Source organism: Plectropomus leopardus, chromosome 11 (assembly GCF_008729295.1).
Source record: "Plectropomus leopardus isolate mb chromosome 11, YSFRI_Pleo_2.0, whole genome shotgun sequence".
NCBI classification, from domain to species: domain Eukaryota; kingdom Metazoa; phylum Chordata; class Actinopteri; order Perciformes; family Serranidae; genus Plectropomus; species Plectropomus leopardus.
The window spans coordinates 27479618-27506176 of NC_056473.1; the positions used below are offsets into that span (position 1 = coordinate 27479618).

Below are 26559 nucleotides of genomic sequence, written 5' to 3' on the forward strand. Positions count from 1 at the left end.
CAAGTATGGTAGGGCAAAGTTAAATCAGAAAATAAAGACTTTAACAACCTGATGAGGCCATCATTTTAATGGTCGACTGTATTTTCTTTCCAAACAAACAGTTTGAATACCATCGTAAAATCATGGGCTTGTTTTGTGTTTGGCCAGCAGTCTAAGACACATGCCATAACTGAGATCCCAGAGTTTAATTCTGGCGTTCAAGCTTTAAGCATTTCATCCCCACTTGCTCTTATATCATGGTTGTAGTCAAATTTAACTCTCAACTATCCAATAAAGGAAAAATCAGAAGATGAGCTGGGGAAAAAGGGGAACCCGTTTCATGTGCTTAAATGACTCGGTCAAGCTGTGATTAGCACAGTCACCTTGGTCCCATATATCAGGAATGAAGAACTACAAAAATAAGACACAAGTTCTAAAAAAAAAACAAATAAATCCATTGATTCATTCGCTTATTTAGGGTTTTTGACTCGTGAAGTACTTCAAATTACAAATTGAAAAGAGATGTAGAACGTGTCCCTGTTTTTCCTGCGTCTGTAACTTCTTAAGCCAGGCATGTTAAAGGGTACGACCTCTTCCCCATTTACAAGAGTATCCCGTTACAGCCTCCCCTCTGCATATCGCTATATTGCACACATACAAGGACCTCCCAGTCTGACACATCTCCAAGAAAAACAAACGCCTCTATACTCTCCCCACCAAACTGTGGCTGCATTGATTCTTAGATTACCATCAGATAAACACAAATACCATCAACTGAAGCGCTTGTGATTTGCAGCTGTAAAACTGGTGTTTGCATCTGACTTTCTGCTGCTGCTTTCTGAAAAAGAGCAATTAGGTATTCTCCAAGGGGTGCATTTTCGCTCTACATAAGTGTATTGCCAAGTGTGTTTTTATGGAATATTATGCTATATAACATTGAAAAGAATAGCAGCTTTTGTGAAACTGCAAACATTTCCCTAATTCATTTTAATTTGATTAATCCTAAGCAATTTTAGTATATGAATAACTAGCAGCTACAAGGAGGTAATGGTTGTCACCTGGTTTCATTCCACACAAAATCAGTCGAGAAATTTACGGCATATAGACTGGAAGATCCTTGTGCTTTTGTTTGTTTTGTTTTTGTTTTTTGAGCATGAGTAGAATGTTAGCCCATTAAAAATAAGTGAGTAATGACTAATACTTGGGCAGGATCATCAAAAAGATAAAAAAAAGAATTGAGAACAAAAAAAAGCTAAAATGGACAATGTAAAAAAAAAACCGCATTGCATTGTATTAAATGTCTACTAAAATCACAAAGTCTTAAAAATATATTGTGAATAAAAAGTAACTTATTACTGAAAAATCATTAAGAGTCACAGTATGTAAAAAATGTATATCATGTCTGAAAAGTAACAAAATATCTAAAATTTATATATTAAAAAAATCATACTATAGTATGTAAGTAAGAAAAACTTTATTTATATAGTACCTTCTGAAATCTAGGTTACAAAGTGCTATACAAAAAGAAACAACAATACAGCAATAAAATTACAATCAGAGGAAAAAAATGGCACAAAGAAGAGCAGTAAACAGTATTACAACTTAAAATAGCGTACATAAATCACACATAAAAACACTTAGAAAAGAGGTAGGGCTTAAGCTGTAACTTAAAGGCCCCAATAAGAGGTTGCTGACCTGACCCCTGGGGGGATAGTCTTCCACAGCCTGGGACTGAAGACAGCAAACGCACAGTCCCCCCTTTCTAATCTTGAGCAAGGCACAACTAGCAGTCCCTATTCAGAGAACCTGCAGGGTCAAACAGGGGTATACAGCAATAGGAGTTCATTGATAGACTTTAGGTCAAGATTATTCAAATACTTGGAGGAGGATCTTGAATTGGATCTTAAATTTGATGGGTAGCCAATGAAGATATATCAGAACTGGGATGATGTGGGGGCGATAGAAAGTCTTGGAGAGTAGTGGGAACACAAAAGCATGGATCACTTTTTCTAACTGTTGGAACAATAATAGTGAGTGTATTTTTTGCAGTGTTTCTTAGGTGTAAAAAGCAGTACTGAATAACTGTCTTGACATGCTTATTGATTTTCAGTTGGCAATTAGAAGTGACTACAATGCTAATGGTTAAAGCTTTTTTTATTTGTGGCCAATGGACCGAGGTGTTTGTGGATGTTGCGAGAGACCTGGTCTGGGGCAAAACTAGAACTTCAGTTTTATTGTGATTTAATTGAAGAAAATTTTGAGACATCTATTTAGTGATGTTGACCAGACACTTGTTAAGAGCAGATAAAGGTGAGAGGTTGCTGGGCTTAATGGATAAGTAAATCTGTGTATTATCTGCATGATAAAACACATAGCCAAACTGATACATTTAGTGCCCAAAGGCAAGCATGTGTGATAAAAATGAAATGGGTCCAAGGATTAATTTGAGTGGCACACAACAGGTTAAGGGAATACAGCTGAAAACTTTGTCTTTATGCAAAGAGTCATGAAAAAAGATGTCATGAAAAGTGAAAAAGAAAAAAAAATTATAGAAGGCTATGTGAAATCTTGTAAAAATGTCATTATATTGCAAGTCATAAAAAGTCATATTCCAGCATGACGTGAAAATCTATTGAGAATAGTCTTTGGACTTTTTTGCTAGTTCTAATGCTATAGCGTGTCTCAGCACACCTTTTTATGGTGTTTGAGGTGTTTTCCAGTGGTTTTGGGACGTGTCATTTTTTGACAATTTTCCTTACTATATCCTTGATTTTTTGGTCATTTTTTCGACATACCTTATTATGGAGTTTTTGGACGTTTTTCCAAATTCTAATGCTATGGCTTGTCTCAGCACACGTTTTTATGTTGTTTTGAGGTGTTTCCAGTTGTTTTGGTGACGTGTCATTTTTTGACAATTTTGCCATACTATAGCCTTGCCTTCATTCATTCATTTTTTTGATATTGCATACTATGGAGTTTTAGGAAGTTTTTGCTAGTTCTAATGCTATGGCGTGTCTCAGCACGCCTTTTTATGCTGTTTTGAGGTGTTTGTAGTTGTTTTTGGGACATGTCATTTTTTGACAATTTTCATTACTATAGCCTTGCTTTTTTGGTCATTTTTTCGACATGCCATATTAGGCAGTTTTTGGAAGTTTTTGCTAATTCGAATGCTATGGCGTGTCTCAGCACGTGTTTTAATGCTGCTTTGAGGTGTTTCCACTTGTTTTTGGGACATATCATTTTTTGACAATTTTCCTTACTATAGCCTTGCTGTTTTGGTCATTTTATCGACATGCCATATTATGCAGTTTTTGGAAGTTTTTGCTAATTCTAATGCTATGGCGTGTCTCAGCACGTGTTTTAATGCTGCTTTGAGGTGTTTCCACTTGTTTTTGGGACATGTCATTTTTTGACAATTTGCCATACTATAGCCTTGCTTCTTTGGTCATTTTTTGGACATGCCATATTATGGAGTTTTTGGATGTTTTTGCAAATTCTAATGCTATGGATGTCTCAGCACATATCTTTATGTTGTTTTGAGGTATTTCTAGTTGTTTTTTGGACATGTCATTTTTTGACATTTTTGCCATACTATAGCCTTGCTTTTTTGGTCATTTTTTCGACATGCCATAGTATGGAGTTTTTGGACGTTTTTGCTAGTTCTAATGCTATGGCGTGTCTCAGCACATATTTTTATGTTGTTTTGAGGTATTTCTACTTGTTTTTTGGACATGTCATTTTTTGACATTTTTGTCATACTATAGCCTTGCTTTTTTGGTCATTTTTTCGACATGCCATATTATGGATTTTTTGGAGGTTTTTGCAAGTTCTATTACTATGGCGTGTCTCAGCACGCTTTTTTATGCTGTTTTGAGGTGTTTCCAGTTTATTTGGTGACGTGTCAAATTTTGACTTTTTTGCCATACTATAGCCTTGCTTTTTTTGGTCATTTTTTCGACATGCCATATTATGGAGTTTTTGGACGTTTTTGCAAATTCTAATGCTATGGCGTGTCTCAGCACATTTTAATGCTGTTTTGAGGTGTTTCCAGTTGTTTTTGGGACATGTCATTTTTTGACATTTTTGCCATACTATAGCCTTGCTTTTTTGGTCATTTTTTTGACATGCCATATTATGGAGTTTTAGGACGTTTTTGCTAGTTCTAATGCTATGGCGTGTCTCAGCACATATTTTTATGCTGTTTTGAGGTGTTTCTAGTTGTTTTTGGGACATGTCATTTTTTGACATTTTTGCCATACTATAGCCTTGCTTTTTTTTGGTCATTTTTTTCGACATGCCATATTATGGAGTTTTTTGGACGTTTTTGCTAGTTCTAATGCTATGGCGTGTCTCAGCACGTTTTTATGCTGTTTTGAGGTGTTTTCTAGTGGTTTTTGGGACATGTCATTTTTTGACATTTTTGCCATACTATAGCCTTGCTTTTTGGTCATTTTTTCGACATGCCATATTATGGAGTTTTTAGACATTTTTGCTAGTTCTAATGCTATGGCGTGTCTCAGCACGCATTTTTATGCTGTTTTGAGGTGTTTCTAGTTGTTTTTGGGACGTGTCATTTTTTGACATTTTGCCATACTATAGCCTTGCTTTTTGGTCATTTTTTTTTGGACATGCCATATTATGGAGTTTTTGGACATTTTTGCTAGTTCTAATGCTATGGCGTGTCTCAGCATGCTTTTTTATGCTGTTTTGAGGTGTTTCCAGTTGTTTTGGGACTTGTCATCTTTTGACATTTTTGCCATACTATAGCCTTGCTTTTTTGGTCATTTTTTTGACATGCCATATTATGGAGTTTTTGGACGTTTTTGCTAGTTCTAATGCTATGCCGTGTCTCAGCACGTAATTTTATGCTGTTTTGAGGTGTTTTCTAGTTGTTTTTGGGACTTGTCATTTTTTTGACATTTTTGCCATACTATAGCCTTGCTTTTTTGGTCATTTTTTCGACATGCCATATTATGGAGTTTTTGGACAGTTTTTTTGCTAGTTCTAATGCTATGGCGTGTCTCAGCACGCGTTTTTTATGCTGCTTTGAGGTGTTTCCAGTTGTTTTTGGGACTGTCATTTTTTGACAATTTTTGCCATACTATAGCCTTGCTTTTTTGGTCATTTTTTTCGACATGCCATACTATGGAGTTTTTGGAGGTTTTTTTTGCTAGTTCTAATGCTATAGCGTGTCTCAGCACGCTTTTTTATGCTGTTTGAGGTATTTCTAGTTGTTTTTAGGGACGTGTCATTTTTTGACATTTTTGCCATACTATAGCCTTGCTTTTTTGGTCATTTTTTCGACATGCCATTTATGGAGTTTTTGGACGTTTTTGCTAGTTCTAATGCTATGGCGTGTCTCAGCACATGTTTTTATGTTGTTTTGAGGTATTTCTAGTTGTTTTTTGGACATGTCATTTTTTGACATTTTTGCCATACTATAGCCTTGCTTTTTTGGTCATTTTTTCGACATGCCATATTATGGAGTTTTTAGACATTTTTGCTAGTTCTAATGCTATGGCGTGTCTCAGCACGCGTTTTTATGCTGTTTTGAGGTGTTTCTAGTTGTTTTGGTGACATGTCATTTTTTGACATTTTTGCCATACTATAGCCTTGCTTTTTGGTCATTTTTTTGGACATGCCATAGTATGGAGTTTTTTGGACATTTTTGCTAGTTCTAATGCTATGGCGTGTCTCTCAGCACGCGTTTTTATGCCGTTTTGAGGTGTTTCCAGTTGTTTTTGGTGACTTGTCATCTTTTGACATTTTTGCCATACTATAGCCTTGCTTTTTTTGGTTTTTTTGACATGCCATATTATGGAGTTTTTTAGGACGTTTTTTGCTAGTTCTAATGCCATGGCGTGTCTCAGCACATATTTTTAATGCTGTTTTGAGGTGTTGCTAGTTGTTTTTTTGGACATGTCATTTTTTACATTTTTGCCATACTATAGCCTTGCTTCTTTGGTCATTTTTGGACATGCCATAGTGTGGAGTTTTTGGACATTTTTGCTAGTTCTAATGCTATGGCGTGTCTCAGCACGCGTTTTAATGCTGCTTTTGAGGTGTTTCCAGTTGTTTTGGTGACTTGTCATCTTTTGACGTTTTTGCCATACTATAGCCTTGCTTTTTTGGTCATTTTATCGACATGCCATATTATTGATTTTTTGGAGGTTTTTGCAAATTTCTAATGCTATGGCGTGTCTCAACACGTAATTTTATGCTGTTTTGAGGTGTTTCTAGTTGTTTTTGGGACATGTCATTTTTTGACACTTTTGCCATACTATAGCCTTTCTTTTTTGGTCATTTTTTTGACATGCCATATTATGGAGTTTTTTGACATTTTTGCTAGTTCTAATGCTATGGCGTGTCTCAGCACGCGTTTTAATGCTGCTTTGAGGTGTTTCCAGTTGTTTTTGGGACCTGTCATTTTTGGACAATTTTGCCATACTATAGCCTTGCTTTCATGATCATTTTTTTTTATGTTGCATACTATGGAGTTTTAGGACGTTTTTGCTAGTTCTAATGCTATGGCGTGTCTCAGCACATATTTTTATGCTGTTTTGAGGTATTTCTAGTTGTTTGTTGGACATGTCATTTTTTGACATTTTTGCCATACTATAGCCTTGCTCTTTTGGTCATTTTTTCGACATGCCATATTATGGAGTTTTTTGGACGTTTTTGCTAGTTCTAATGCTATGCCGTGTCTCAGCACGCGTTTTTATGCTGTTTTGAGGTGTTTTCCGGTGGTTTTGGGACATGTCATTTTTTGACATTTTGCCATACTATAGCCTTGCTTCTTTGGTCATTTTTTCGACATGCCATATTATGGAGTTTTTAGACATTTTTGCTAGTTCTAATGCTATGGCGTGTCTCAGCACGCATTTTAATGCTGCTTTGAGATGTTTCTAGTTGTTTTTGGGACGTGTCATTTTTTGACATTTTGCCATACTATAGCCTTGCTTCTTTGGTCATTTTTGGACATGCCATAGTGTGGAGTTTTTTGGACATTTTTGCTAGTTCTAATGCTATGGCGTGTCTCAGCACGCATTTTAATGCTGCTTTGATGTTTCTAGTTGTTTTTTGGGACGTGTCATTTTTTGACATTTTGCCATACTATAGCCTTGCTTCTTTGGTCATTTTTTTTTTGGACATGCCATAGTGTGGAGTTTTTGGACATTTTTGCTAGTTCTAATGCTATGGCGTGTCCCAGCATGCGTTTTTATGCTGTTTTGAGGTGTTTCCAGTTGTTTTGGTGACTTGTCATCTTTTGACGTTTTTGCCATACTATAGCCTTGCTTTTTTGGTCATTTTTTTGACCTGCCATATTATGGAGTTTTTGGACGTTTTTGCTAGTTCTAATGCTATGCCATGTCTCAGCACGTAATTTTATGCTGTTTTGAGGTGTTTTCTAGTTGTTTTTGGGACTTGTCATTTTTTTTACATTTTTGCCATACTATAGCCTTGCTTTTTTGGTCATTTTTTTCGACATGCCATATTATGGAGTTTTTGGACATTTTTGCTAGTTCTAATGCTATGGCGTGTCTCAGCACGCGTTTTAATGCTGCTTTGAGGTGTTTCCAGTTTTTTTTGGGACCTGTCATTTTTTGACAATTTTGCCATAACTATAGCCTTGCTTTCATGATCATTTTTTTTTATGTTGCATACTATGGAGTTTTAGGACGTTTTTGCTAGTTCTAATGCTATAGCGTGTCTCAGCACGCTTTTTTATGCTGTTTGAGGTTTTCTAGTTGTTTTTAGGGACGTGTCATTTTTTTGACATTTTTGCCATACTATAGCCTTGCTTTTTTGGTCATTTTTTCGACATGCCATTTAATGGAGTTTTTGGACGTTTTTGCTAGTTCTAATGCTATAGCGTGTCTCAGCACATGTTTTTATGTTGTTTTGAGGTATTTCTAGTTGTTTTTTGGACATGTCATTTTTTGACATTTTTGCCATACTATAGCCTTGCTTTTTTGGTCATTTTTTCGACATGCCATTTAATGGAGTTTTTGGACGTTTTTGCTAGTTCTAATGCTATAGCGTGTCTCAGCACATGTTTTTATGTTGTTTTGAGGTATTTCTAGTTGTTTTTTTGGACATGTCATTTTTTGACATTTTTGCCATACTATAGCCTTGCTTTTTTGGTCATTTTTTCGACATACCATATTAGGCAGTTTTTAGACATTTTTGCTAGTTCTAATGCTATGGCGTGTCTCAGCACGCGTTTTTATGCTGTTTTGAGGTGTTTCTAGTTGTTTTGGTGACATGTCATTTTTTGACAATTTGACATTCTATAGCCTTGCTTCTTTGGTCATTTTTGGACATGCTATAGTATGGAGTTTTTGGACATTTTTGCTAGTTCTAATGCTATGCCGTGTCTCAGCACGCGTTTTTATGCCGTTTTGAGTGTTTCCAGTTGTTTTGGTGACTTGTCATCTTTTGACATTTTTGCCATACTATAGCCTTGCTTTTTTGGTCATTTTTTTGACATGCCATATTATGGAGTTTTTAGACATTATTGCTAGTTCTAATGCCATGGCGTGTCTCAGCACGCGTTTTAAATGCTGCTTTGAGGTGTTGCTAGTTGTTTTTGGGACGTGTCATTTTTTTACATTTTTGCCATACTATAGCCTTGCTTTTTTGGTCATTTTTTCGACATGCCATATTATGGAGTTTTTGGACGTTTTTGCTAGTTCTAATGCTATGGCGTGTCTCTGCACGCTTTTTTATGCTGTTTGAGGTGTTTTGGACTCTATCTGATAAGCTCCTCTTTCTCCAATGCCAATGTCCCTTTGGCATTGGAGAATGGAAATGATGATACTGTCATCAGAAAACAAAATGTCTCATTGCAAAAATTATGTTAGCTCTACCTGCTAAATTATGCTAAGCAGGCTAAAATGCAGCTTCCTTAAAAACTTTCAGGGTTGGGTAATTATTATATGTATATAACTGCTGTGGATTGTATTTAATAGGAAATAAATATGTTTGAAAAATTGTTTATACAGGATATACATTATGGTAATAGCTCCATCTGCTGCTCAGCTAAGCAGGCGAAATGATGCAAAAGATTTCAGCAGCATGCTGTCTTTTAGCCTGCTTAGTTTAGTTTAGCTTAGCTTATTTTAGCAGATTACACTAATGTAACTGCAAGTCCTTTGATGAGTCTTTTTTTTTTTAATACATATTTCTTTCCCATTAATAGCCTCAACAGGGGTTAAAAATATATTTAGTATTTCTCACACCCCAAAAATGTGCTTAAAGTCCAGGCAAATCTCTGCATGTTGTTTCTGTTTGAATGGCTTTGAAATGGGCAGAGTTTTTTTTTTTCTTTATAGGCGGTTATCTTCACTTTGCACTCAGAGTGACATCTCAGTCCAGAACTACTGCTAATTAGTTAGTTGTGATGTGAATCCTGAACAAACAAGTTAGTCATTGATCCAGGGACAGCACTTAGATCAGTAAGTGTGTGCTGCACACAGAGCATAGTCAAAAAGCTGTTAAAAAAATCAAATTACAACTATCCCAAAAAGTTCTCTCCAAGTGAAGCTAAAGCAACTGGCCAGATGTGACAATCAAAAGTGCCTCAGGTCATAACAATACAACACTTTTATTGTGAATATATTATATTTTGCACAATAATTAACACCATATTATAAACATTTTTCTTTTCTCTCATTTTCTCTTTTATACAGTAAATAGTATTAGTGTACAAATGTATACAAAATTTATTCAGGCTAGTCAAGTTCCACAAAAGAGTAATTCTTGTACAGTATTAAAGCACAATCAGATATCGGAGGGACACGCACATGCCTGCACATAGACACCCCCAGGGTAAAACACAAGTCAACACGCAACTTTGATAGACAGGCATTACCTGAACACTCAACAAGGTCACCATGAAGGCTAGGTGGAGAGAACTCAACTTTGATGTTTAGATTAAATAGCTAACAAAAAAGAAATACTTTTACACTTTTGTGTGATTTTTATGAGTAATGATAATGTAAGGCAATGCAAAATTACCTCTGGTAGTATTCGCAAAGTTCTCTCCAACAGGCATTGATGTTGGCCATAGGCATAGACAGCGTTCAAACACAGAACAAGCTCATCCCATGACATTGCAGCGTTTCGACACTGAGCCCTCAGCGTCTTCTTCACAGCACTTAAAGAGCAAAAACAAAGAGGAAACAAGCATAAGGAGGAGAACAGCAAGGAGACGAAAAACAAAGAAACAGTCATTTTGATATGCTGATCTCATTCACAAGTCATCTTGGCTCCTGAGTCTGGTGATCCAGAAAGGGAACAGAAACAGGACAAATAAAGAGAGAGATGCTGGAACACAAAACTCAAGTCTGGTTTTGGTTTGTTTTGACCATGGAGGAAATTAATATTTCTCTCCCATAATCAAAATCACTGGTTGTGTCTACTGCTGTCTGGGCCACATAAATTAGAATAACTGCAGCAGATTTGGCCCATTTTATGACATATTACTGCAAGGGCTACCCCCTCTGCTTTATCAATTGTTTCATTCAGTTAACAGACCGTCTCAGCTACTATGTAGGCACTGGGAATTCGATGCATCAAATTGAAGACAACCAAAGCTGTCAGACCAAGTACAAACATTTGAAATTGCAATATCCTGACAGATTTTCACTAACTTCTATCTATCTAAATAATGTCATAACTTTAATACTGCTATACACCCACGTCTGAGTAATCTCTTAAAATACACTAGCCTGCAGATTCTCTGTCGTAGGTTTGTGTGTATCTGTGGTCCTGTGTGGAGCTTTGGTGTCAGAGTACTAGTGTTGCCTTTAGCTCTGTACTGAGCACATGCTGCTACAATACAACACCTAGCTATTCACGTAAGTAACTCAATTGATTTTGAGTTAAAAAAAAAAAAAAAAAAAAACATGAAATAGATAAATAGATAGGTACAGTACATTTAAAAACACAAGGGATATTTCTTATAGTTGCACTGGTTGCCAAAAAAAAAAAAATCATTACAGCATAATGATTCATACGCAACAGTTTAATAAGCAACAAACAATATCGACAATATACACAAATCAACGCTGTCAGTGAACATACAGTCTTTGAATGATATTTAGTTGGCATAGTGGGACTCTTCAACCTCCATTAAATAAATAAGAGAAACAAAATGAGGCAGAATTAAAGGGTTTGGTTAGCTCTTACTCTTGCACCATAGGAGAGTATTAAGGAGTAAATCATGGACATGAGTGCAGCTGAGCACAGTAAATTTGTCTCTATTTTTGAAAATGACAAGGAGGAAATGGATGAGCACCCTTTGGCATTGGAGAATGGAAATGATGATACTGTCATCAGAAAACAAAATGTCTCGTTGCAAAAATTCCGCACATGTCCTGGATGGTATAACTAGAGTGTCTTTCAGCCTATTGTGGGTTGAGATGATGATCAGTGTGTAAGTGTGTGAGTGTGTGTGTAGGGGTCATGAGTGTTGAAGAGGTGTGACAAACCACAGCAGCAGTAGTTGAAGCCCGAGCATTGACCAAAGACTGGGGCTTAGACAAGTCCCTCCTCCGCAATCAGAGTCATCTTCCTGTTGGACAAACCAGATGTTAATCAATCAGATAAACAGTCTTCTACAGTAACTTCAATTACCATCACTACCTCTGCCACTGCTATGATCAGTTCATGTTTGTATTGTTTTTAGTGTTGTTTTTAATATTACTTTTTGATTATAGGTACATAGAATCCTAAAAAAAAGTTTCATCAAATATCAGCAAAAACTAATCTCTGATGCAATATTCACAGGAAATCATCTGCTCAAAGTTAATCATAATTGCTGGTCTTACACAAACTTCCTGTAGTTAGGCAGTTATACTGTTATTGCTATGAATTTAATATAATATGAAATATCTCTAAAATATGTGATCAGTATACTCAATGATAGTATAGCAGTCCCTGAAGAAAATGTTTGGGAACAACTATACACAGTCCAGCCATATACTAGGTTTTAACTTAATCTTGTTGGACTTGCTATATTGTGACTTTTTGTTCGACATACTATCCTTCAACTTTTTGTTTGACACTAAACTGACTCTTGACATACTATACTAAGACTTTTTTTTCAACATACTAACTGTGACTTTCTTCAACACAACATACTATGACTTTTTTCGATATACAATGCTAAGACATTTTTCTACACACTATACTATGACTTGTTTGACATACAGTAATGACTTTTTTACACATACTATACTATGACTTTTGTGGCAGTTTTTTCGGCAGGATTTTTTCTCTCCGTTTTTTCAACATATTATACTATGACTTTTTCCCCAACATATAACAGGACATATCAAAGGACTTTTTTGACAAGCTTTTTTTCTGTTTTTGAACATACTATTTCAACTTGCTTTACGTTTTTTTGAGGTATGGTACTTTTTTTGCAGTTTTATCAACATGCTATCTTATGAAATTTTTTTTTTTTTACATACTACACTGTGACTATTTTCGACATGCAATAGTATGACTTTTTTAGCAGGTTTTTTCTCTGTTATTATACTATACTACCTTTTTTATTTTTACATTTTATACCCTGATTTTTCTGCAGATGTTTAACATGCTATACTACGATTTTTTATATAATAATAATAATAATAATATTTTGTATTTGTAGAGCACTTTTCAGGGAACTAACTTTTGTGACTTCCTATATTATGAGTTTTTTGTTGTTCCTTCAAGATACTTTACTATGACTTTTCTGACATACTATAGTATGGCTTTTTTTTTTAACATAAAGTACTATTTACATACTATACCTAGACAATTTTTGTCAACTTTTTTTTCCCAACACACTTTACTATGGCTTTTTTTTTTTTTTTAAATAATAAATATAGTAAAAACCTGCAGAATCTTTTCATAGAGGTGAGGATGTCCTCTGCAGATAAATGTAATAAATCAACAGTCACTTAGCTGCTTCTGTTTCTGATTTATTAATTTAGTGCATTTCCACCAGATCTGGTAAGGGCATTGGGGATGCACAGCCTCACTCAACTGCCCACTTGATGGGTGTACACCTTACAAAGTAGGTGGGTTCCGATTCTATCCGCAAAATGCACCTGTATGGGCGTGCTGCTAATGTGGCAGTCCCTGCTTGCCATTTCAAATAGGAAACAACATGGTTGCCTGCTCATAAATGTTCTCTTATTTTGTCTAAACAATCCACCAAGCACATCAAGCAAGCCATCAAGCATACTTCCTAAAATTACATTTTCTTTTAAATGCTCTGATGCAAGTTTTAGGTGTCTCAGATCTTTTTCTGTTTTTCATGCATGTGTGTGGGTGCATGCCCCTGCCTATGACAGTGTGTGGCTTTTTTGTATTTGATGGGAGTATTCAGGATGTCCATGCATGCCAAAGGCCCAAGAGAAAGAGGTGGGAGTATTCTGTATTCAAAGGGCAGGAAAGCCACGTGGAGCTTCCTGTTTACTCCAGTCACAAAATGGACTGGATTAGACATAAACTGTCCTCCTAAAAGGAGCTGAGCCAGAAGTACTGGGACAGATGGAAAGCGGAAAAGGGGCGCAGCCTACTTTTACTCTGTTCATCTACTTCCTCAGCCATTCCTCCCCTTCCCTTTGCTTCCCAGCACAGCCTCTCCACAATTAAAACACGCAGACACATGAATTAGTGGCTTGTTACGTGTGTGATCTACGCCTTCAGAACACAATGAAGGCTGAGTTCACAAAGATATGGGAAATCATTTTTCCAAATATTTAGACTTGTTATAAACTGTTGAAAGTTGGGTGAGGATGCAATGATCTCACACAGCAGTTATCCACCTTGCTCCTTTGTGTTACTGATTTACTTTAAATGGCACAATACATGAACTTCCATCCAGTCTTTTTAAGGGAACCTACATCAGTGCATTTGCTACTATATGAAGTCTGAATACTGCACTGCAGTCCCTGAAATGCTCAAAGTCTTCTCAGTCTGAAGCACAATACATCTGACTGGGCTTAAATATTTGGTTGACAAAGCATTTAGCAATGACAAATAAAAAATATAATGACTGCAGATTTATTTATACATAGTTTTGTGCGGCTATTTTCGCATAATGGTGGTAGAATGCCATTACACTGAATTAATTCAACACTATTAACTGCCAAGATTCAATCTGCTCTCCATCTGCTGTGGTAAAAAAAAACAGAAAAAAAAAAACAAGATACGAAGGAAAGATGTAGCACTCTGTTAGAGAGGTAGGCATGCAAAGAAATAAATCCCAACTGTTTGTTATTGCAGTGTGTTATTGAACTTAATTCTAGAGAGCCATTTCGTTCTCAAATCAGTTTACCGTGTATGAAATAATTTAAGTGGAACATAGATATACAACAGTGTGTCTAATTGCAGCTGGGTGAGAATAGCCGCACTTAAGTGATTCGCCTATTTACATGCATCCCTCAGGCACGTTACAATCCCACTGTGTGCTGTGATTGGTTAATACCTGTCACACTGGTGCGTAAAGGTAGGAAGTGGTTAGCATTATGGCAATAACAGCGTTGTGCGGTCACTTGAGTGAGCAAAGAGCAAAAGCGATTGGCAAGCCACAGAAACAACTCAGCAATATATTTGACAGTGCTTTACGCAAGAAGCATACATATAATTGCAGATGCCTCACATCCATTACACTCAGTTTGAGCTGCTTCTGTCTGGCCGTTGATTTAGAGTTTATTGCACTATTTTATCTTGTATATTTTGTATATATTGTACATTTTTGCGTTACCTTTGCTGAGTTTGAACAAAGCCAAAGACAAATTTGGTAGATAATAAGTCTCCATCTATCATTGAAGTAAAAATGTTGATATCCTCTGAGATTTAAGTGTCTGATTTACAAAAAGACCTTACAAATGTACAGCCAGAAAGTCAAGTGACGTAGTATAAAGAGCAACACATTTCCAACAGATAATAAGACATGGTAGATAAATTGGTCAATCACAGGTATGTCACACAAGCGACTGAGGTGAGTCCCGTGTCAGTTAATGTTGTCGCATTATTTCATTTTTAGTCTTAGTTTATTATTTTCTGTTTACAGCATGTATAAAGCTGCCAAATGCACACTGTGTACATAAACTTCAGCAGAATAGCTGAGACGACCCTTTTGTGTTAACGTCATATTTAGTCATTGCTAGGACGCCAAGGAATACACACCCGTGTGCAAATCGTATTGTTGGCTGAAGACACTTAGGTGCTAAAAGCATCTGCCAATTTACAGACATATGGAAATAATGTGTGAGTGAACATAATGTCTGAGAGAGAGTTATTCATGTGGCTTAGCCTGAGTTAACAACCTTGACATCATCATGTTTTAGGTTGGTTAGAGTCCAGAGTCTATGTTACTGGAATTGGTGTTGATTGAATGGTTGTAAAAAAGGGTTAAATGAGTAATGATCCAGCAAATATTACAGAGGTAATATTTAAAAAATAAATGTCAAATTTGTATTACATCAAACTCGTTCTGTCAGTGTTAATGCGGTTTTTTGTTTGTTTGTTTTACTGTCCTGAAGAGGCTGTGTCAGGCTGAGTTTTTAAGCTACAGTGATGACAGTGTTTTTAAATTAAATAAGAAGAACTGAAGAATCCAGTGGGACAGACCATGACATGCTCAGGAAGGGGGATAAATAATGCTCCAAATTTAGGCCAAACTTTTACAACTGAAAACCTGCATGGGCATTTTGCAGGGGTTATCTGAATGAAAATGGGTTCTATGGGTACCTATGAGTCTCCCCTTCAAAGACATGCCCACTCTGTGCTATTCCCATGCAGTTTTTTGCTGTCATTTGATTCCTAATCAAGACAATTTGTTAAAAAAATGTTTACTTTGTCAATATAGACTTTTTAAACTGTTTTGTAATGCAAAATGATGGAATTTCAAACATGAGACTAAAAAATGTGAATGATCACAATTAACTACTGAAATTCTGCGTTTAATCGTGAGTAAAAACAATTGTCTAACAGCCCTACAGCAAACCAATCATTGTAGTGCCGAATTTTGCCCGTGCCAAGCACACAAAAATCATAGTGGCTACTAAGTCTGCAGGAAGCTTTGTGAGGACACTGACCCTGAACCAGCACCAGAAACAACAGGAGAGGTGTGAGGCTCAATGTAGAACCTCTGCTGATCGGGCACAAGGGCTCATCCTACCAGACAAAAGTAGCAGCCAGTGGGATGCAGAATCATAAAACAAGAATGACAGGATGATGAGTAAAAAGAGCAAAGCAAGATTAACAAAAACAAGAGTGAAAAAAGCATGCAAAATTCATGAAAATTCTAAATTGAAAAAGAAATAAATGGAATGAATAAATCAAGTATGGATAAGAGTGAAAGAGAAGGCGGCAATGCTTTGAATCTCTGCAGAACACTGATGAAAACCAGACAGGATTGACAGAGGCCAACTGTGAGGCCTCACTAATAGAGCTGTTTCCAGCAATGTTCTCTGCACAGAGGCATCTGTGTGGTTGTTTCTTACGTTTTCATTGTTGTCGAAACACACATCCGGCCCTTTGCGGTGTCTTGGATTCTGGGCCAGCTCGCATGGATCTGGACCTTCAGCTGAACACACTCTCAGGAAAAAGCGATTTAACGTCAGCAGTACACATTTACCACTTTAAACAGCAACAATTAAATGATGTGCTGACTCTTAATTTGCCTGCCAAAAAGCCCTCGTGTAGTTCCAACTCATCAGCCTTGGCTGGAGACACCCTGACTTATTTTTCCAGATATCTGCTGATCTTATATTACATGTAACATGGAAAGGGGATTCAATTAAGAGAATTCAGAAAAGCAGTCATGGAAATGATTACACTATACTTTATGTGGTCAAGCAGATTGCAACACTGTATTCTTATAAAGAAACTTTAAATTCAAGTCATGCTGTATGTGTGTATGCTACAGCAGCATGTGTGTCAGTGAGTTGTGTTCATATTAGCAACTGCAGGCCCTTGTTGTGACCCCTATGGCTGTGACCTCTGATGATGACATCTGTACTGACACAACCGGTAGGAAGCTACATACGAGAACAATATACACACGCTTATATCCTACATACACATATACACACTCCTGCTCTTAACCTTAAGTTACCCTGATGGCAGCATGCAGCCCAGATGAAATAAAACAAAGAAATTTAATCTGGGAGTAACATGAGACAGGCTTTCACATGCTGTGCATCTGGTTTACTGTTCACCTGTGAACATTCAGAGGGGACCTACTGCAAACTCCTTAGGTGTGTGTCCTTGTATTGAGCATTTAAAGCCCCCCTGTCACAAGGGTGATGGATGGAGGGCTGGAAAGTAAAAAGGAAGTGTAACTCTGTGTTCGATTTTTTACAAGTTGAGAGAGTGAAAGGATACAGGGTTGTTCAGCCTGTCGTAGCGGTCTGGGGTCACATGACAAACATGTCGCCTTGGCATCAGTGATCAGGAACACTAGGTTGGTGTTTGGCAGCTTCTCGGCACGATACATCCTAGAAAGCACACACAGATGTAAACAGTGTAAACAATAATCATAAAGTAGTATAGCTGCGATGTAAGGATGCACAAATGTACATGCAGTAACAATATATTGTATTTGCAAAGAGTTCACACTGCATACATGCACATAAGTTGTGCACATATATACGCAACGATGCCTCTTCTCTCCTCCTGGGACTGGCTTTTTATGGTAGTCATAAGAGTTTCTGTGTCTACAGTCGTTAACGCTGGGGGGTAAAGCAGCAGACACGTGGGACTCATAACACCCAGTAATTACAGCCATATTTAACCCCCTCCGACAGCCCAAACTGACACAAAAGGAGGACAGAGCAAAGTGGATGTGCAGTGGTCCGTGAATGTGTGTATTAGTGAGTTTGAAATACAGCCAGAGAGCAAAGGAAGAAAAACAGATAAAAGAGCTTTTGTGCTTCCCTCTGCAATTCCGGTCACTGACAGATCAAGGTAATCTGCGACCGATCAGAACTCATCAGAAAACAGCTGCCTGAAATCATGCTGGAAAACAGAGAGAGGCCAGGAAACTAACACCATTCTGGACCCATCCCTGCAGACCATTAAACAGAAGGATGTTCAGGAAGAAGATAGCATAAGAGGCGGAAAATCTTAAATAAAGCAACCCACGCCCAAGGCTGATCCTATGTGTGACCGGTGTAGGCAAGCACCAGCCACTCTTTCATTTCAGTTCTATTCAATTCAACTTTATTTATGTTTCATGTTTTGGTTTTGTCCAAAACTTAGCAATTTCTGGCAAGGAATTTTTAAAACTAAATAAAACTTTTTCAGATGTTTTCAAAGTACTCGTAGAGCTTTCAGCTACTACTGCTGTATTTGGAGTCGCTCCAAAAAATGTGCATCTTAGTCATCGGGCAAAGAATGATATAGCCTGGTGGGTGGGGGGATCTGGTGGTACATACTGTACTTTTCTTTTCCAATAATATCAGTGATAAATGTATTTCTATGACTCTAAATGTTGATAAAACCTTGAGCAAAAAATAAATAAATAAATAACACGTCTGTTTACAGTATGAGTGGACAGAGCCACTGAAATGGGAGCACATGCAGATCTGTACACACATGACGAAAACACCCACATACCTGGAACAGTTTCCGCAGTCTAGGACACCTGAGTAGGATCTTTCATCATTGTCAAAGAAGTATTGAGTCTGCTCTGTGATGCAGCTTTCTTTAAACATGGCATCTGGTATGTCATCATCTGCTGACTCCACTGGAAATAAGAGACAGATTTGATGAAGACAAACATTGGAAAGGATTAGTGAGAGAGCAGAGGGGATTAAACTGTCGCAAATGAAGATAGGTCGCCAAAGACTGTTTCTCATCCAAACAAGGCTGACAGCTACATTTAACACAGTCGCAGCATTTGTTTCTCACCTGCTTCTAGAAGGTCGGGGAACATGAGACCAAAAAAGAGCTGCTGGAGTATCGACCTAGACACCAGAGAAAGAAAAAAACAAAGTGAGTCACACAGATGAGTCAACAGACTATCGTTAACTTTTTTACGTTGAACAACCAAACACTGTTTTAATAACAGCCACACATCTGTTTAAGACCAGAGTCACTGGTGATGCAAATGTCAAGGGAAGTATCAGTCATTCTATTCTAAAAGCAAGTTATATTGCAGTTGGACTGTCATACAGATAGCGTTGCAGTGTAATGTTGTGTAACTGCCCTTGTCCTACGCTGACCCAGCCAGCTTCATCCCTCAACAACATACAAGCCCTCTCCCATACAAACTCCTACCATAAAGTACAAATGTACTCCCACTCTAAAACGCACACGCAAACAAACACAAAAGGTGAAAAGAAACAAAAAACAGAAACACAAAAACACAACCTGTACACTCACCAGGCAGCACTCGAGGCCCACCAGCCAATACTGAGCAGGTCTGCAATGGTAGGCTGCAGAACAACAGGAAAACAAAATGATGTGGAGTAAATTCCAAATTAAGCAGAAAGGAACAGAAAAAACTGTTAATACTTGCATGTTGATGCATCAAGGTCAGAAGTGGTTAAGTTTTGGGCACAGAGGTAATGGTTACTGGCCTATGTCTATCACTCTCTGAAATTAAAGTAGTTTAAGTGATAAATGTACCAGAAAAAACTCAAAAATGTACTGCCAGAGAGTCAACTGACATATAGTTAAAAGACCATGTTCTCATGGGTTTGTACAAGTTTCTGTGAGAAGTAATGCACCAACATGTGTACATATCCCGTGTAATCATGAGCCAGTAATTTCTGCATACCGTGTATTTTGGAAGGCGTTCACGTGACCAAAGACAAAGATGTGGTGGTCGAGTGGGTTAAACATAGGTCAAAAGGAAACTGGAGTTAAGTCCCATGTGACTCAATTTTGGCTTATTACTTTTTGACAAAGCTGAACATGAGACATTGCTACAGCGCCCGAGGGTATAAAACAAAAGAACAGAATAGAATCCAGGTTGCAAATAGCCAACAATGCTATTTACACTGTGGGTGTAAATAGCATTGTTGGCTACAGACACCTGGGTGCAGAAAGTATCTGCCTTTTATATGAGTATGAACAAGAATTAATACAGTTTTGTATCAACAAACACTACCAGAATGTAAAAGTAAGACTGTAAATGCATAAATGTGGAAACTTTAATTATATGAAAGAAAGCAACTTCTGTCTTGCAGCTTGTGTGTGTGAGAGAAGATCTCACCACATAGATGGAGCGCGGTCCTGCTGCAGCTTTGCTGTCTTTCTCTGGGTCGCAGACAGACTGGTAGTCATAGGTCTTGTTGTAGGAGTACAGGGAGGTGTTGACCAGATTGATCATCAGCACAGGATCCACCTCGCCAAAGAACTGACCTATCTAGACGAGTACACACGTACACACACACACACACACACACACACACACACATACACAAACAGTCAAAAAAGCAGTGTAAGAATCTGCTTGTACAAACAAAGCATACAGCTGTGTACTATCTCCTCTGACATGGCTTTATAGTCTTGGCTATTCACCGCTGCGCTTCAGTGCACTGAAATTTTGCATTTATGTGCTTAGTGAATCAAGATAAGCCCATTCAACCGTTCTGCGACAGCCCTTATACGTATAAACAGAAGGCAGTCAACCTGTCGCTCTCTCACTGCATCTACTGCCATTAGGGGTGTGCCACACCATATCATTCACAATAATGCTAGTATAATTTTTGATATGATTTTTAAAAAAATTATACTGTGATTATGGAAATATTTCGACTTTTGATGTTATTCCATTATGCATGACAACAGCAAGCATGGCTAGAAGGAAATTTTCTACTTCAAAGGGTACATTTTAGGTACATTTTAAGGTTTTAGGCAACTGTTTAGATGTGTATTTTGTGGTTGATTTTATTTTGTTGTACTGTTTATATTTTAATGAGAGATATTTTTTGTTTAGTGTTCAATGAATATTTGTGGGCAAACTGTTAGATTTATTTTGACATATAAAACTTTAACACTTTTGTTGCGGTTGTTGTTTTTGTTTTTTAAAAATTTATATAAAAATGCTTTTAAGTGTTTTCTCTTATTATCAAGAATGCCATTATCAAAAAAGTGCCCTGAAATATAGTGATAATATTTTAGGGACATATCGTCCAGCCCTGACTGCCTTGCCCTTTTACCCTCTGATCAAACCGTATGAATGGGTGGAGGGTGGCGGTGTGCTCCAGCAACAACAGTTACAGGTGTCGATGTTATGTTGTTGTCAGTGTCGCTGCAGGTTTTGTGCAACAGTAATTAGACTTAGCTCACTGACCAAAAGTTTGAAAGCAAATCATTTGTTACATTAAATCAAGATCATACTTTTGCAAAACCACAGTCAGAAAGTCATTCTGTAGTTTCACAAGCAGCTGAGCACCTGGTGGGAAGTCAGCTTTGTTTGATGGGAGCGACTGTTTCAAGCTGATAAGCAAAAATGGCACGTACTAAAGGGCTAAGCCACTAAAGACAGCCAATAAGTTATGCACAATCCCAGGGGACACTGAATGTATCACAACTTGAGAAGAAGAGATCGAAAGGTTCTTATTCAAACGCTTGAAGACCATAAACTGTATGCCAGACACGGTGATGGTAGAACGGATCAAAGACAGCAGATGTCCTGTCTTAGCTGACATGAAATATTTCCAGACCCACTGAATGTCCTACGACAGACACAGAGGGGCCTGTAGCAGCCTGAAAGAGAGGAGTTAACACAGCAGAGCTGACTTCTTGCATACACATGAGACTCGCTCACTACAGCTTCCCTGACTGACTAAAAACCATCAGAACCGTCCTTTGATCCTCCTCCAGTGACCAGTGCCTTACTTTACTGGAGACTAGATGTACTGCTGTCCTACAGGAGCTTTCAAACAACTCACAGCTAACAGGCCGCTCTCATAACTTAGCTGAGTCATAAGCCCTGTACTTGACCTCCATATGAGATTGATGGATCCCTGTGACAAAGATGAGGTACATATGTAAAAGGGTAGAGGAAGTAAGAAATATGACTCCTGGCAAAGTCTTTGATTTCAGCTTTTCTGACTTTGTGACTACAGATTTGTGTGTGTGTTTGTGTGTGTGTGTGTGTGTGATGGTTAATAAGTTACAGATCATTTGGAGAAATTGAGCAGATGACTGAAGCAATACATAGTGATGATTAGGTAAAGAAACTGGTTGATGGTAACTCACCAGGGTGATATATTCCTCCTGGTTAGACAGGAGAAGAAATCCCCCATCGTCCAGGATCACACAGTCCACATGCTGGGGGATGAAGTGATTAAGAATTTAATAATGCAATAAAAATGTGGAAATAAAAAAAAAAAATCATCTGTCTGTATTTCATGAAAAAAAACTCTAAACAGTAAGGTTTAGCTGAAAACTCGGATTAAGACAAGTATCTATCACAAATATGTCCTTATTCCTGTGATTGTTCTCTCAACAGTTTTCTAATAAATAATAAATAAAGCAACATCTATACGACCCATATACATTTCAGGCTTCAGATATCTTCTATATCTTCTATAACTTCTGGGGCATGTTTAATCGCAAAACGAGGTGCATCATCTTGTTTCAGTATCTCGATTTAAATTATTATTAATATTCTTGTTTAAAAAAAATATTTTATTTTTTAAAAACAATAGAAAAAACACTCCAAAAATATTATAAAAAATACCAAAAAATATCTTCAACACCCCAAAACAACTTTAATAAAAAAAAAAAAAAAAACACAATTGTGAATTTAAAAAAAAAAAAAAAAAAACCTAAATGTTTATCAAAATACTTGGCAATTAGTTCTCTGTCAAACAGCTAATCGAAAAATTGACTGTTTTAGCTGTACTTGTATAAACTGATAATTAATTTAATTATCATTGTTTGTAATCTCTTCTTATGTTCTTATTCACAAATCTTAATTTGTAAAGTAACTACAGTGTTCACATAAATGTAGTGGTGTAAAAAGTACTATATCTCCCTCTAAAATGTAATGGAGTAAAAGCATAACGCGACATGAAAAGAAAATACTAAATCAAGTATGAGTACCTCAAGTTTGTACTGAAGTGCAGTACTTGAGTAAATGTACTTTGTTACATTCCAGCACTGCTAATCATGCTTAAATACATCAATTTATTGCAGTGAAATCTTGACAGTTTTGTCCTTTAAGGTAACAGATTTCTAATCAAGGCTGTCAGCACAAACATGGCGAGGGGAAAGAAATGATAGAAGATAATAAAAAAAACTGCATTGATGTACCTTGTCATTCCTCAGACAGCCACAGATCTCATCCTTGCACTAAAAGGTAAAAACATGACCCAGACAAGAAATTAGTATTGTAAACCAATAGATAAAGATGTCAAAAAATTGTGTATAAAATAAAGTAAACCTTATTAACCCAACTTACGTTCAGTTTCAGTGTCGCATTAATGAAACTGTTCATCCAGAAAGAGACATTGAGTTTCACTCCCACCACTGCAGAACAAAACACAAAACAGGCAGATGCACAGCTATTGAGTCGTTTCCTTCATGCTGCATTACAAGAAGCAATCAATCTGGGATTAGCAGGACTGACCTGCTGGTTTGAGCGTGACTTCATTGATCGTGAGGTCTACTGCTTTGCTCACCAGAATACCTGACTCAGAAACAGGCTCCCTGCCCTCTGCTGCAATTGAGAAGAGATACACAAGGGAAGAGAAACAGTAATCATGGCAATTTATGTTAAACCACTTTTAAAAAAGCTTGGCAGAGAACATTTCAGAATGGGAATCATGGTAAAATGGGAGTAATCGCTGTCCGTTGTGGGGAATTCCATACATTTTTAGCTGCTTGTAATTTATGTGAGCTGAGTGGAGTCTGTGAGGCCAGTACATGTGTTAATCCAGTCAAGTGTAGCTGAAAGCGCAGCTACATTACACTGACGTTTGCCTGTCCTGATGTCTGTTAGAGAGATCAGTGGAGATAACAGGAAGTATACAGGGCAGGACGGAGGGAAGGAGGGAGGAGACGAGCGCTGAAAGACACAGCGGGAAAAGGAGAAGGATAAAGAGAGTGATATCAGAGGCCCGAGTGTGTGATCTTTGCCAGTAGGATTGGGATGTCGTCCAAAGGCAGAGAGCAGGATAGGCTCAGTGCCAGACCACATTGAAGATCCACAAACGCACACATACACATATTTGAACCTCTCAGATAAACTCACGGTTGAAAGATGGAGCTGTGAAGATATAAATTTCATTGTCCAGGGTCCTTTTGTAGAAGCTGGACTCGTATGTCTCCGGGTTCTCAGTCCACTCTTCCCCAGCACTGAAAACATTAATAAAGTCACACAATATAATATTATATATGGACCATTACAGGCATAAACCACCAAGGAAATGTGTTTGATCTATCTGAACAATTTCCATTTTAATCTACAGCCAAATGTTTGTCATCGAAATAAGAGTCACACCCACTGTGTTGATATATGTCAAGGGCACGATCCCATAAAAGCAATACGTGATTGTATTTCATGTTTTATAAGCAAGAGGAATATGAATTCATCTTTGGCTGGAATATTATATTCTGACCAAGTGGAGCCCCCAAGTTTAGTTCAGACAAAAGTAGCAGCAAGGAAACTGAGGGACGTGAATTGCATTTGGCTGCTGGATGTGCGGATTTGACCCATGTCCTGCACTGGCTTGGCGAGCTCTGGGAGTTCAGCTGAAAAGTGTCTAATCCTCTGTGTTCAGGAAAAGAACCCAGCAGAGCAGGTGAGTATAGCAGCCAAAAACGCTCAACTTAAGAGCATTACAGTCTGTCTCCATTTTCATCTCACACATTTACACCACCAGATATTTGGACAAAGATCGGCGCACTGTTTCACAACGCCAGCTGAGTGAAACTGAGAAGAAAGAGAGGATAGTACCTTCTTGGGTAGACTCTTGTGATTCCTCCATCTGTGGCTACAAACCGGGCCACTATCCCATCCCTGAGAACATGGAAAACAACAGCTCAATCAAACCTCAAAGCCACTGACAAATATTAGAAAAAGCATTTGTGAATTCTAAAACCAAGCTGCAGACACGACACAAATTGTTTTATACCCACAGTCACTTGTCTCTATGTGTCCTAATGTTAAACAGATACCCTGCAGCGTGTGTGCAAGTGTGTGTCCAGATTATTTCAGACAAGCGGGCATACCATGAAAGGAAACACAGTGATGTAATTATTTTATTTTCCACTGAAAACAGCATGTCTTGGCAGAGCACAGTGTGGTTGGGTGTGATGTGCATTTTGTGCTTCGCTTTCATCATGTTTCACTAGTTAGACATGATCAAATCGCACAGAGTAGAGAAGAAAGAAAACTCTGGCTCAGTTAGTCAGTAAATTGTGCATGAAATAACCATCAGCTACATACAGAGCAATAGTGTGCACATGCTACACAGATTTCCATGAAGAAGAAACACTTATTTTTAACATGTTCAGATGAATACTGCAACGTTAAAAAAAGCATAAATGTTTGGCACTTACACTGTCTGCTCGTTCCAAAGTTTAACCAGTTCAGCTGTCAGACCTGCATCCAGGATTACTCGATTCACCAGGGACACATTACCTGTGGATAAAAGACAAGATATATTTTATCATATATTGCGGACATTACATCTCCACAATAAGAGTGCTCACTATGCAAATATGGCAATGGAAGCGATGCCAGCCTATTGTTTACAAAACTTGGCAGGAGAGATGAATATATTATGCTTTTGGCTCTCGCAAGAGTCACTGCTGATGTGCCACTGAGCAATACACTTAGCCCAGCATGATTTTTTTAAGTAAATCTGTTCACTGGCTAACAGTAAGAATACTGAGCAGACAAGCGATTAAGTGCCTGAAGGTGAAAGTCTGAAAAAGAGCAGCCAAATCTTCTCCCTGGATAAATGAGGGAAAATTTTTGATCTCATGGCACTTGTTAGGGAATCATCCAGCAGAGAGACGTGTTTTTGTAGATCTTGTCTGAGTGATTATTAGAGAGTCAGACAGCAGGAAGTAACTTTGTGAAGGATTGGCTGTTGAAGCTTTAGGAGATGCCAAGGTATTGAGATTGAACCCTGCTGTCAAGAAATGTACTTTTCAGAAAATGTTCTGCTTCCCTTGAGTGTTGTTTTAAATCATGTTCATAACTTTTTTTTATAGACTCAAGAATGAATTGTGAGATCATTCTGCACAAACAGCAACAATAAATGCAGTAATGCATATTTCTATGGCTTGACCTTGGGTTGAAATGGATCGAGGATACCTAGATCCATTAGCTGGATGATGGTGGTAAGCCATACTAGGGAGGTATAGTCCATTAGATGATGACAAATCAAACATCATGAGTCACTGTGCAGCATGACAACATCGGGCTTCTAGGAAACTCAGTCGATCGGGCTGATGTCACTCTGCTTAGTCCACACTAATCTAATGACCGCAGTAATGCTCTGACCTTCAGATGCTGACCATCGTGATATCAGAGTGGAAAGTTTCACCACAACTGACAGCGAAACACAGCATGCATGTATACATACTCAGAAACTTCCA

The 26559-nt window shown here is 37.7% G+C and overlaps 1 protein-coding gene across 2 annotated transcripts in view; it reads right to left on the reverse strand.

The window, feature by feature from the left end:
- Positions 1 to 10526: 10526 nt before the first annotated feature.
- Positions 10527 to 26559, reverse strand: part of LOC121950340 (voltage-dependent calcium channel subunit alpha-2/delta-1) — an 81412-nt gene continuing 65379 nt past the window's right edge. For both annotated transcript variants that reach the window (XM_042496301.1, XM_042496300.1), the window contains exons 25-38: positions 25513 to 25594; positions 24908 to 24970; positions 24203 to 24306; positions 23579 to 23668; positions 23411 to 23478; positions 23263 to 23301; positions 22204 to 22275; positions 20210 to 20362; positions 19375 to 19427; positions 18901 to 18956; positions 18607 to 18736; positions 17374 to 17486; positions 16491 to 16573; positions 10527 to 11557 (exon numbers count right to left, since the gene is read on the reverse strand). In XM_042496301.1, coding sequence (XP_042352235.1) covers positions 11447 to 11557; positions 16491 to 16573; positions 17374 to 17486; positions 18607 to 18736; positions 18901 to 18956; positions 19375 to 19427; positions 20210 to 20362; positions 22204 to 22275; positions 23263 to 23301; positions 23411 to 23478; positions 23579 to 23668; positions 24203 to 24306; positions 24908 to 24970; positions 25513 to 25594 — 1217 coding nt within the window. In that variant the 3' untranslated portion in view covers positions 10527 to 11446. The remainder of the gene's footprint in view (positions 11558 to 16490; positions 16574 to 17373; positions 17487 to 18606; positions 18737 to 18900; positions 18957 to 19374; positions 19428 to 20209; positions 20363 to 22203; positions 22276 to 23262; positions 23302 to 23410; positions 23479 to 23578; positions 23669 to 24202; positions 24307 to 24907; positions 24971 to 25512; positions 25595 to 26559) is intronic.